Here is a 12,532-nt window from a genome sequence, read left to right as displayed (position 1 = left end):
TTCGTTGGAACCTAACGGGTACTTCATTTTCAGGATCGTATTGAATTCTAGCCAAATTGGACAATTTTTCAAGAAAATCGTCCATAGACTGTCCTTCTTGCATTAGTCTAATCTGGTAATTTTCTGGAGCTTTCCCTATCAGGATGTCTATAATTTCATCCTCGCTTCTATGGCGATGATTTCGAAGTGATTTAGCCCATCTGGCCATTTTATTCGCCATATCTTTGAGGTCTTCCGCAGAGTTGAACTCATATCTGCAAGCTTTCATTGCTTCATTTTGAGCTCTGCGATCCCAGTAAAAGTCCAGAAATTTACTTTTCAATTCGCGGTAATTTCGTACGTTTCGTACCGTCTCAAGGAATGATTTACGAGTTTTTGTAGCAATCACCCCTTTAAATGCCAGAATCTTATGTTTTATAGCTACATTTGTTTCCGAAAAATACGCATCAAATTCTTCTAAGAATTTGTGCGGAAAATGCAGTTGGTCGTCTGTGAAAGTAATACCTGCACTTTTTATAGATCCTGCATCAATCGCGAGAGATTTAACTTTTGAGCCACCTGCCGAGGGAGTATATTGGATTTTTTCTTTGATGTTATTAATCTCTTCGACAATTTGAGCACAACCTTCGTCACGCTTTTTAGTTTCTTGACAAATTTTGTCAATTGTTTCAGAAATTCGTTGCAAGTCCAAAGTGTTCCCTTTCGTGGCATTATTTGTTTCGATCAGAGCAACGCGAGTAGATTTTAATTTCTCTTTCAACTCATCAACCCAGGTTCCTGCTTCTTTTAGGTTGTTATGAGCTTGCGTCGCGAGATCAGCAAGCTTAGAGTTGACATAAATTCCAATTCCCTTTGCCTCGCATGCTACCTTTGTGGCATTTTGAATTTTATCTTTTTGATTCTCAAAATTCTTTTTCACTTCGGTATCAATTTTTTCATTCCAGTCCCAAGTTTTTTGAAAAATTGCAAATACTTGTTCATTGGTAGTATCTTTAAAAAGTTCTGGTTCAAAGGGGCGAGAGTACTGTTGGGTACCTATCCCTTCGTCACTTGGGGTTTGTAAGTCACTCATATCCTCATATACATGCTCTTTAGCATATGCCTGAGAATGATCACTAAAGACGGAGTGAGTGGAATTTTGGCTATTTTCCTGTTCCATTTCACTGATGTTATTTAACACCCATTTCCGATCACGTTTACAAAATTCGAAAAATTTACAAGGTTTTCTACTCACCCTACTGCGTGTGTTCAAAGCTGGAGGAGTGTTCATAGAATCACGAAATACTAAGTGCGAACGAAAGTCCAACGCGAAAGTCTAACTTGTTCAAAAGTCACACAGAGAATAGTCGAACTGATCAAATAGCTTGAGTTTATATAGTGTTTTTGGATGCCTATTTTAACAAAAAAGAGAAGTGGAAATCTGGAGGTTTGGTGGGAACTTCATTGTAGTCCTTTTCCCACAAAAGATCGTGAGAATTAAGCTCTATGTGCTTTCTCATGCTGAATTTCTCCGCTTTGAGTAATAAAAGTCTATTTCAAGCTCATTTTTCTCATTTTTGGATGAAATTTATGGTTTTGATCATTTAAACTCATTGATTTACATTGAATCATCCCTATTTTGACCAATAAATCCGTCAAGATGTCATATTTTTGTCAGAAATAGTAGCAATTAATGTCTGGTTTCTGTAATTTACTGGTACAGAAATATTGTAAATATGTATGTTGGCTGAATTGTAAGAAACATAAATCTGTCAGAAAACAATCAAAAATATGAATTAATTACACAAAAATGGATCGGACTATTTAACTATTGTTAGTATATGATTTCTATTTAGTTTTATTTGTAAGTATAGAAAAATAAAAACTGACAGAATCAATAAATTTGAGAAGTTAATTGGATTATTTTAAGGGTTGTTAGTATATGTGTAAGCATTGAACAATGAAGCTGACAGATTAATGGCTTGATTTATTGAATTTTGAAAAAATTAATCGGAGTATTTGACTATTGTTAGTATGTACATATGCATAGAACAATCAGGCTGACAGATTAATGACTTGAATTAATAGATTTTGAAAAATGAATCGGAGTATTTAGCTACTGTATTTATGTACATTTTCGTTTTCTTATACTTGTAGGTATAAGAACAGTAAAAATGTCAGAAAAATATTGAGTGGTAATAAATTGTCAAAAACTGTCAAAATGTCAAGCAGGATATTTGAAATATTGCATGTTAATATTCTCCAGTCTCCTATGTGATCAGTATAGAAAAGCAAAAAACATTAAAATGTTAATTCAATTGATTACATGGCTATTAGTATGGTTAGTTTTTACATGCGACGAAAATAAAGGCAGCCTTTATGTATCTATGCTGTATTCAGTAGTCGTTTACGTATTCGTTGCCGAGTATCTTATACTCCAGCAAGTAGGTGTAATAAAGTAGTTGAATCTAGACGTTTTTATTATATCCAAAAAATAGGTAAGAAAAAATGTAATCAAATGATGACATTTTTATTATATCAAAAAGGTGTTCTCAGGTATCCGAGAAGATTCTGTATGTTTTGGTTAAATAGGTGTAATAAAGTGACCAAATAGTGACAGTTTTTATTGCTAAAGCAATAAATGTCAACGCCTTGAACGAAAGATGTTCGAGTCTCTTGCTTATTAATTTTTATAACTATCTACTGGCGCTATGATTTCGTGAGAATATTTCGGCTCGGAGATTTTAAACAAAGAATCCTATTCGATTTCAAAGGCTCTGTAAGGCCATGGCACGTGTATGCAGCTATATGAGCTGGATACAAAGAAGATTCTCTATAGGTATGATACCTATGCATTTTATATGGAAAAAGATCGCGCTTTTTTCTACTGAGAACTTAGATGTTTTTTGTCTTGTGATTTAAAATAATTTTCATCGGAGATTTTGAGTCTTGCAACGATCTTTTTGGGCTAGATTTTCGAAATTTTGAACTTACACAGATTCAAAATAGAGTGAGCAGATAGATACATTTTTACAGAAAATGTAGCCAGTGTAAAATTCGATCAAATAGCCCAAGTCATGCAGGCTATTAACCATTTTCTTACTGGTAACTTGAGAAAAATTTTCTACACAAAGAAAATCAATGAACTATCTACAGACTGAATTTATCCCATTTTTCTACAGATTTTCGTCTGTAAAAAGCATGAAACAAATTCGTTTCTAGGTACCTACTTGAATAAAATGAGCTTAACTGCTTATTTTACCCATTCACCAAATTGTTAAAATATTACTAGGTACATAGAATAACTAGATTAAAGTGGCCAAGAAATTTTCATCAAAATTATAACATTTTGATGACTTTAAAACTGGATGGCCTCACTCAAGTTGTCATTGTGCTCCATAAGGGAGGAATGATTTTGAGTGAATTTTTTCTCAACCTAACTATACAGACGTTTTCGGAATTTTGAACACTTTTGTTACGAGCATAAAAAGATCAAAGTTTTATGCTTTGCTTTTTGTGGGTAATTTTGCATTTATCTGTCAAATTGTCAGATTTTCATCTTCGGACTTGGCAGAAAACAGCAATTTTGCCCTAATTTTAGGTCCGAATTCGTCAGATGGCTAATCTGTTCCATTTGGAACAAAATTAACCTCGGAAGAATTTTTTCCTTATTTGTGTTGTATTTTCAGATTTTCGTCATCGTAACTTTCATAGAAATGTCCGAAAATACACCACAAAGGGGTTAGTTAGGTCAAGAAATAAGTAAATTGATTTTTAAAACTATTTCAACTATTTCGATTCGGACTTGTACTGTTACAAATCACGAGTCAAATGGTCTTGTTTGGAGTTTTTTCCTAGTCCCTATTCTAAATTTTTGCATTTTGAGAGTGTTTGAAAAAATTTGTTCTATTACTGTTTTAGTTATATAGACGTTTTTTAAAAATTTTTTATGCTATTTTTTGAGAATTTTTGTTTGCTATTTTTCAAAGTTAGACTCACATGATGGTAGAGTACTCACTTTAGGAGACAAACTTACCAATCGCTCATGGGGAGTACCATGATTCTCTGTGAGTAAAATATCCTTCATGAGAGTCTTATGAGAATAGCAATTTTTAGAATTTTTTGAATTTTAAAAATTTTCAAAAGTGCATAATGAATGAGGTATCACAATTCTACTATGATTCTCAAGATGACTATCGCCCATGAGGCTAGTCAGATTTTACATCTTGCTCATTGGGAGAAGCCCTCTTGATTGGCACAATATAGCTGCGATCCTTTATCCATTACGTAAGACAGAGACTAGTTATTTTTGTGATCTCAAAATTTTATTTAGATGAAATTTTGTTTATTATTTTAAGATTAATGTTCTCTGACGATACACAGCAACTAGGGTACCGCAATTCTACCGTGATTCTTGAGATAATTGTCTCCCTTGAGGCTAGTCAGGTTTTACACCTTGCTCATGAGGAGTTTTTTCTCAATTGGCACAATATAGCTGCGATCCCCTACCCACCATGTAAGTCAGAGATTAATTTTTTACAAAGCCAGAGTTTTACGTAGATGAAATTTTGGTTATTATTTTATGAATGATATTCTCTGTAAATACACAGTGACCAGAGCATCACGATTCTACCATGGTCCTCGAGATGATTATCTCCCTTGAGACTAGTCAGGTTTTACACCTTGCTCAGCAGGGAGTTTTTTCTCGATTAGTATGATATAGCCGCAGCTACCTACCCACCATATAGGTCACAGAGTAATAACCACTTTCGTTTTTTAAAAGAATTTATTATTTTGATTCGGACTTGTATTTTTACGAATCATGAACCGAATAGTATTTCAGAATTTTTCCCTGCCCCTATTCGCAATTTATGCACGAAAGAGTGTTTGGAAAAATTCATTTTATGTACATAAAAAAATACTACATTATTTTAGCATAGTGTTAGTAAGCATTATGTACTGAAACTTTTCTCACTAAAGTATGAGCTATCGTATTACCTAAAGACCTATCTACGAGACTTCGAGGCAAAAAACGTATTTTTAGTGGGGTACAAGAATTTAAAAAAAAATCAAAACGAAAAAAAAATCAAAAAAAAATCAAAAATTTTGGAAGGTAATAATTTAGATTAATCCGGAACGTAATTTTTAGCTTGAATAATGCTCATTTTTCGAGCCTTTTGAATTCAAGAAAGTTCAAGAATTTATTTTTTAATACACTGTGGCCTTTGAGATTCAAAGGTCAAAGGCTTACCATTGAAACGTAATTTTTAGCTTGAATTATGCTCGTTTTTCGAGCTTTTTGGATTCAAGAAAGATCAAAATTAATTTTTTGGTAGATTAGAATTTTTAATTTATGAGTTTTCGAAGATACGTGGCATGTATGAATTTTTTCTAGAGAGGTTCATCCACGTCAGGCGCCAGACTAAGTGATTAGTCAATTTTGACATGCAACATATCTTGGAAAATCATGTTTTTACACTCGAATTGTGTTCTTTAGGAGAACCATTTGGAATTCGAGTTTGACAAAATTTGGAAAAATCGAAAAGTTTGAAGATTATGAAAAATTTGAATTTTTAAGGGTGGGTTTTTTAGTAAGTTGGAATGAAAATTTTGCAATTTTCATGAGAATTACGCGGAAGTTAGGCGCCAATATGATAGAGTGAGATCTTACAGGATTGATATAGATGATTTTTATTAGAATTCCTACCTACGTGATTAAGTCAAGAAATATTCCCTAAGGTAGTGAATAATTGCCTCGCCTGGTTAGCTCAAAATATCGGAGAGGTTTCAGTCATGCAGCTCATTCTTCACAGTAAAATCTCTAATTACCAATAAAACTCATATTAATTACACTAAAGTGATAATATGTTTATTGTTAATTAGACATAATAAAATCAAATGCATATTAAAACGGGTACAAAGATAAAGAAGTATAGAATAACTATAGGGTTGTTCTATAATAGGTACATGCACAAGCTTATACCTTACGACGCGCGTTAATGGATTACTGAAGGTGGGTAATTAGATACCCTAGAAATTGCATGCAATTTCGGAAATAGTAGTGAGATTTACTCACCAAGGCTCACATAATGTCCGCTTCTACTGTCTCTTTCAGGGTGGCTCACTAATACTAGGCCGGTCGACAGCAATGTAATACACGAGGTACCTATTCTTCTAGGACTATCTCCGATGGCCAGCATAATCAGATGATATCCGGTGTGGACGCGATTAATTACGTATACGATAATTTAAATCACGAAAACGAGAAACATATTAACCACTAAAAGTGGGCGAAGACTGAATAAAAGGGATGAACCCCCTATAGAGGACTTCATCTACTCGTATCTACATAAGTACACTTTTGACCAAGAACCAGCTATCCGGATCGCCGAGTCCAAGATCGTATGGAAGCTCAACTTATTTGGAAGTTCAGCCCATTTTAAATACAACTAGTTTGGCTCGCGTCCGTGTTGCTCTATTTATACTATTTTTGGGTGCATCGGATGCGTTCTATGCGTTTGCTGCGCGCGATTACGTTATAGCTACATAGTAGGAGTAGCACAGTAGTAGGAGTTAACACATTACCGAACTTGCAGTTTAAGGGAATTATTTTATTCATCATCCCTATGGTGATGATTAATTTAATCATCGCTTAGGCGATGAAGGCATATTTCCTCATATCAAATTTAATGCCCTTTCGAATTGTGAAATCAGTTTTGATCAAAGTATCATAGTTTTGGCGGAATGGGCTGCTGAAGTTGAGTATTCGAGACAATGTGAAAATAATGGAAGCCCCCCACCTGCCCCCTGAGGGAGCTGGGACCAAACTGATTGCGACTTTCTTACTTACTGGGTGGGTAGATATTGTAAAAAAATTTGAGCAAAATTGAAGGACATGACTCAAAAACGTTGGTTGAGTTGACATGGAATGACCCAACCCACTCTTTGGGGTTCGCGATATTTCTGCGCACCCTGTATGATGATTGTGGTATTCTTCAAGTTGATTATTATTGACCTTCAAAAAATGATAGGTACATAGGTATACAGTATGACACAAAAGTAGTGCCGGCAGCTTTTATTTCTAAGGGGGAAGAGCTAGAGAGATGAATGAAGCGTCGTTGAGTAGGTAAAAATAAGCTACCAGTTCATTAATTTGCAACTATAGTTAACAAAAAATACCTGAAAATTTTAGATCGAGAAAAAAGCTTGAAACAAAAGTTGTGGAGCGTGGAAAATTGAACCATATTTGCTGATCAGATTTTGAAAATGGCTAATCAACTTGCAACGAGGTAACTTTCGATAGCTTGCTGCGATTCAATGAACCGGTTTAAAAATCTGATCAGCAAAAATGGTTGAATTCTTCACACTCTACAACTTACGTATCAAACTTTTTTCTCTATTCCCAATTTTTAGGCGATTGTCAATGTCAAAAACCGGTTGCTAAATGCAAACTTATGAACCGGTTTCAAAATGTGATTGAACAGAATAGTGTAATTTTTCATGCCCCACAACTTTTGTTTCAAGCTATTTTCTCTATCTACAATTTTTGCGTAATTTTTGTTAGCCGGTTGCAAATTAATGAACCGGTTTCAAAAATTTCATATCACGTTTTTGTCGCCGTAGTGTGTAGAATACATTGCGTGAATAAAAACCAGTTTGAATTTTTTAACCAAATCGGTTTTTCAATTTGTGGGCACCCTGTGCATGGGCCGAAAATGTTCAAGGTCGCTTTTGAAAGCCTTTATTTTCCCCGACTCAACGCCGCTTCATTCATTCTCTAGCTCTTTCCGCTTTGAAATAAGAGCCACCGGGCACTACTTTTGTGTCATACTGTACTATAGGTACCGAACCTTTACTTACAATTTTACCACATGGAAAATGTAGGTAACTTCTGCAATCATTCTAAGGTTCAAAAATGATACTTAGTATTTGTGATAGGTGATCGTAGAATCCACGTTTATTTCTTTCTGCGAAAACTGTGAACGGTATAACGGCGTGAAATCTGTTTTTATGAGCGAAGATATGATGGTAAGCAAAAACAAAAAAAATCGTTTAGCTATTGTTATTTCACCATAATTAGATACCATCTATTCTATTTATAATTATGTATTTACTACTAGTAAGTCCATATATTGTACATACGAGTATATTTGAAATCGTTTCTTAAATTTTATAGGTATTCGCAAATGAAGATACACTACAGAAACTGAAAGCCGGCGGTGATACGATTCCTTAGTTTCAATACCCATCTTTTTTTTTTGCTTTCTTATTTTTATACCTACCTACCTAGGTACTTCAATTTTCAAGTAAATTTTACTTTGAAACGTTCTTTTTTTTTTTTTTGATTATTTGTGAACTTCTAAATTGTTATAACTTATAGGATTCGTGGTGTTTTTTTAGAAACTGGAATTTTTTTAGGTTTTCCTATTTCATTTAGACTTTAGCGGAAATTTCAATCTTTCAAAAATCTGCTGGAGGCTCCGGAGCTTTTCAAAACGGTTTGAAACTGTATCCAGCCAATTCGCCGGGTGGAAAATGGACTATACACCTACTAACTTTCGACGTTCTGGGTTAATTTAGTGAAATTTCATTTTTGACTTTTAAAGTGGCCACTTTTGGGCAAAAAGTTGCAATTTTTAAAACGAAATTTCGCTCGCAAATTTTATTTACTTTTCAAAAGTGAGACGTTTAAAAGATGCGAAATTTTCTCCATTTTTGATTAATAATGTTGTGAAGACAGCAATAAGTGTGATCTATGGCTTGGCAGGTTTATTCACTATTTCCTAGCCAATATGAGATAGGCAACATGTTCACACAGGTGCGCACTTCAACAATTAACATTTTTGTCAGGTAGATTCATCCAAATCATGCACAATGCACATGTACCAAAGAAAAACTGCGAAGTGTCAAGTGTCAAACCTTCTTGATAATTTAGTTTCAAAATTTTACGAATAAATAACGATAAAAATGATAATAACCTAATTATTTACAACAGTCTTTTCACAATATTGTTAATAAGAAAAAAAAGTGAACAGGAACCTAATCACAAAGTTACACGCATCACATTACATTAATCGGTCACAGCGTTGTTCTTATGAATAGCACTAATACACATATAGGGGCCAGGATTTACTGCATCATCGCATGGAACAGATCCAAATCTTGACGGGAGTTGTTTTTTCAACTCCCAGGTTTCATTTGTTTGGGACCAATGATACAGTTTGTCGCCGAATACAAGAATAAAGATGCCTTCACATTGCATCAACACATAGCATTTCAGGAAATCCGCATAAGGAACAATGTTTCTCAGGGAAAAGGAATACTGACGCCACACTCTTGGATTTCGCCTTCGGTCGAATGACATGAACCCTGATCTCAACAGCACAATAAATTTACCATCATCAACGATGGTAAAATCTTCTACCTCGAAAGACCCTCGTGTGAATGACAAATCCGACAAAGACGACCACGCATTTAGTTGAAAATTGAATTCGTCCACAGCATACATTAATTTTGAAGATGAGTACCGTTCCTTAGAAACTGCTTTGGCATACAACCTGTACAACTTATCCCCATCACTTGCGAACCGTACATCACCATCATATCTCAGTACTGGCTTCTTCGAAAATATCATCCAACGGTTCAATTCGGTCGAGTATTTTAATACATGACCTCGTGGAAAGCAGCAGTATACTTGGCCGCAACAATTCAACAACCAGAACTTGGAGCACCAACTTTCATAATTTTTCACATCTACACATCTATTCAAAGAAACAAAGTTTTTCGAAGATAGATTTAGTACGTAAAATACAAAATGCCCGTAACCCGAAGATGACGCAATAAATAAATTATCATCTACCATAGTGGCAGCAACATGAACGAAACTATTGCCATTTGAAAGACACAATGAAGGGATTTGTTCCAAATTAGCGTTCAAAACATGAATTGTTGATGTTTCCGCAGTCAACGCGACAAACACAGGCATCTCGTGCAATTTTTTCGCGCAGTTTTCCGATAGTTTCTCAGCGGAAGGAACCAACGCAGTACAACGTAAGCTTTTCCATATTTCATCACGAATCAATTCTTCCGAGCAGTTGTTTAAATCTGCAGAAACATCGATTTCATAAAAATTGCGACTGCGATTAATAGCAAGGGCGATTTGTGGTAGCAGAGGATAGCGATTTTCTACATCATGCATAACCCATTTCGTACATATGTCTACAATTTTATGCGGATTATCACAGCAGTGCGACGATGACAAAAGTAAATCCTCCAGCATATCGAAAGAAACTGAACAGATTGGCAACGTGTTGCCCATTTCAGACTCGATTAAAATTTTGGAAAAAATTTTTTTTATATTGTCCTCTATCAAAGACGTAGAAATGCATTCATCAATCATTAAAACTTCGGCGCAAAATTGTTCAATATTCCTTCGTATCCAACTTAAACATCTATCAAATAATTTTTCCATTTTCAAAATATTGGCAGCTCTCAATACATGGGTTACGGTTTCACATGTCAAAGGCAATTCGTCACCGAAATAGATATACTTGATGAACATGTCAAACGTTGTTTGATCAACATCACGAAGCACAATATACTCATTTACGTTCGGTTGCTGGCTCTGGGTTGGCGTTTCTGCACATTGAGCGTCTGAGTTGGACTGCTTGGTGGAAGAAATTTCAGCGAAATAGCCCGATGCTGGATTCAACATAAATCTATGAAGTTTGTAAGTTTTTTCTCCAACATTTACCACCATATCGTGAAAATGACCATTTTCTAAAAGCTTCGTCAACTTTCTTCGTTCGTTTTCCTTGTTAGAAGTGATTGAAACTATGTTTTTTTCATCTTTCAGGAACTTTTCGTGAGCTGAAAAAAGAAAAAAAAATACAATGAACACTATTTTATCATCATTTTACAACCAAAAATGACGCAAAATTTCATATTCCGACTGTCAAAAGTCGAAACTTTCTATATTTTAAATTTTACAAAACATGTCGTTACTTCAAATAAGTACCTACCCGGATTTACTTTTCCATCCGAAACCAAAAATTTGTAGAAAAGTTTTGTCATCATTTCCAGATTAATTTTTCCGGCTATATTAAATAACATCGTGTTGAGCTCTTCATCCTTAATTTCATTTAGATGCTTGAATCTTCTTTTCGTAGCATTAACAAGCTTTGCTGCACGAGGAAGTCTGTTTTGCAAATCATAGCAAATCCATTCTGAGCAAATTTTACTAATTTTACGCATATTGTTCTTATAATTGAAGTCCTTTTCGCTCAAAATTATCTGAATGATGTGCTCAAACGGTAAAGATAAAAAATCTTTATCAACTGGTATTTTCGTCAAATGAACAGATAAATATTTTAAAACTGACGGTAACAAGCACTGCAAATTTGGATTCTCTCGAACAAAGTTGTATAGTCTAAATATCTCGGTATCTAGGAAGGAATTTTTTTCAATGAAACTTGCGTAAGTTTCCAGATCTATTTCCATTTGCAGGTAATCCATAGCCATTAACAAAGTAATGTAATTGTCGTGGTTTAAAAAGCACGTCAGTGTCTTTCCATACATTATATCTACGATGGCAGAGAATGTATTTGTATCCATCACCGGTAGCTCGATCAAACTACATTCTTTCTGGTCAGAACACTCGATAAATAATTTCTCAAAGTAGTCCGATTTCCAGGCCAGTTGTAGTTTATCTAAACAGTACACATCTGCGTCCACTTTCACCATTACATCGTAATACTGACTTCTAACCAAGTTCCCATTTACTTTGTGATCTACTGTTGATTCTGAGTTGTTTTCATCGGAACCGCAATCCATGATTTTTCAGGAGTCTTTCTGCGAAAAAATACATACGTATAAGGTTTTAATTGACCAAGAATTAAGGTTATTAAGGTACATTAGATAGCTTACGGAGGGTCGTGTAGTTTAGGAGTAGGAGTACTTAACGAGTAAGTAACTCTTGTTTTTCGTACAGAATTTGTGAATATGTAATCGACATCCAATGATTGAAAATGAAACACTTACCTATTTTGACGAAGAACTCATACACTCAGACTCAATTTCGTTACTTTTACTTGGATATTATACTATGAAAATTTTGTATATTGATAACCATAACGTCGGTTTATTTTTTTTCAATCCACGTGTGTGTTTTATCACCAGCCAATCAAAACTGCCCATGGTAATCAACCATAGTCTGTCTTGTCAGCTCGCAGGCGAATGGGGTGCACTGAGCTCGAGCCAAAAACTATAAGCACCTATTACGGCCATTTCGGTGCATTTTTCTTGATTCTATAAAATTATACACGAATTATAATTATTGAATTGAATGTACGATTTAAAAGCAATAACAACTACAAAAAATTATCTTATGTTTGATGAATTCGAGGTTAAAAGTGCAATCTATCCACGTCATCCCGGTCATAATATAAGACACGCAACATTTTTATGCAGTTAAAAACGTATTATACTTCTGTCAGGTACATAGATGCATCACCAATCATACTCGTATGTACCCCTACCTACCAAAGAAAAACTA

At 34.7% G+C, this 12,532-nt stretch overlaps 2 protein-coding genes across 4 annotated transcripts in view; one reads left to right on the top strand and one right to left on the bottom strand.

Annotated features, from left to right (window-relative positions):
• The window catches only part of LOC135837715 (choline transporter-like protein 1), a 31,484-nt gene extending 23,187 nt beyond the window's left edge, over positions 1-8,297 (top strand). The window contains exons 12-13 of the mRNA XM_065353086.1: positions 7,918-8,007; positions 8,156-8,297. Coding sequence (XP_065209158.1) covers positions 7,918-8,007; positions 8,156-8,215 — 150 coding nt within the window. The 3' untranslated portion in view covers positions 8,216-8,297. The remainder of the gene's footprint in view (positions 1-7,917; positions 8,008-8,155) is intronic.
• Positions 8,298-8,943: 646 nt separating this feature from the next.
• LOC135837714 (uncharacterized) lies at positions 8,944-12,157 on the bottom strand. 3 transcript variants are annotated; one of them, XM_065353085.1, is made up of 4 exons: positions 12,019-12,157; positions 11,001-11,829; positions 9,839-10,848; positions 9,583-9,740 (listed from the first exon to the last, which is right to left on the bottom strand). In XM_065353085.1, exons 2-4 carry the CDS (start codon positions 11,809-11,811, stop codon positions 9,717-9,719), a joined length of 1,845 nt encoding a protein of 614 aa, XP_065209157.1. In that variant the 5' UTR covers positions 11,812-11,829; positions 12,019-12,157; the 3' UTR covers positions 9,583-9,716. The 3 variants fall into 3 exon arrangements, with proteins under 3 accessions (XP_065209155.1, XP_065209156.1, XP_065209157.1); XM_065353083.1 differs by having other exon boundaries at positions 8,944-10,848; XM_065353084.1 differs by having other exon boundaries at positions 8,944-10,848; positions 11,905-12,025.
• Positions 12,158-12,532: the final 375 nt, after the last annotated feature.

This window comes from Planococcus citri, chromosome 2 (genome assembly GCF_950023065.1).
Source record: "Planococcus citri chromosome 2, ihPlaCitr1.1, whole genome shotgun sequence".
Lineage (NCBI taxonomy): Eukaryota > Metazoa > Arthropoda > Insecta > Hemiptera > Pseudococcidae > Planococcus > Planococcus citri.
The sequence above is the reverse complement of the archived record's forward strand: the minus strand, read 5'-3'. Positions and strand labels throughout refer to the sequence as shown.

What these genes read in the sequence shown, in the direction of transcription:
- LOC135837714 (XM_065353083.1), bottom strand. Translation starts at nt 11,811, where the DNA reads ATGGATTGCGGTTCCGATGAAAACAACTCAGAATCAACAGTAGATCAC. An exon ending in GGATGGAAAAGTAAATCCGG is followed by an intron (nt 10,849 to 11,000) that starts GTAGGTACTTAT and finishes TTCTTTTTTCAG; the next exon opens with CTCACGAAAAGTTCCTGAAA.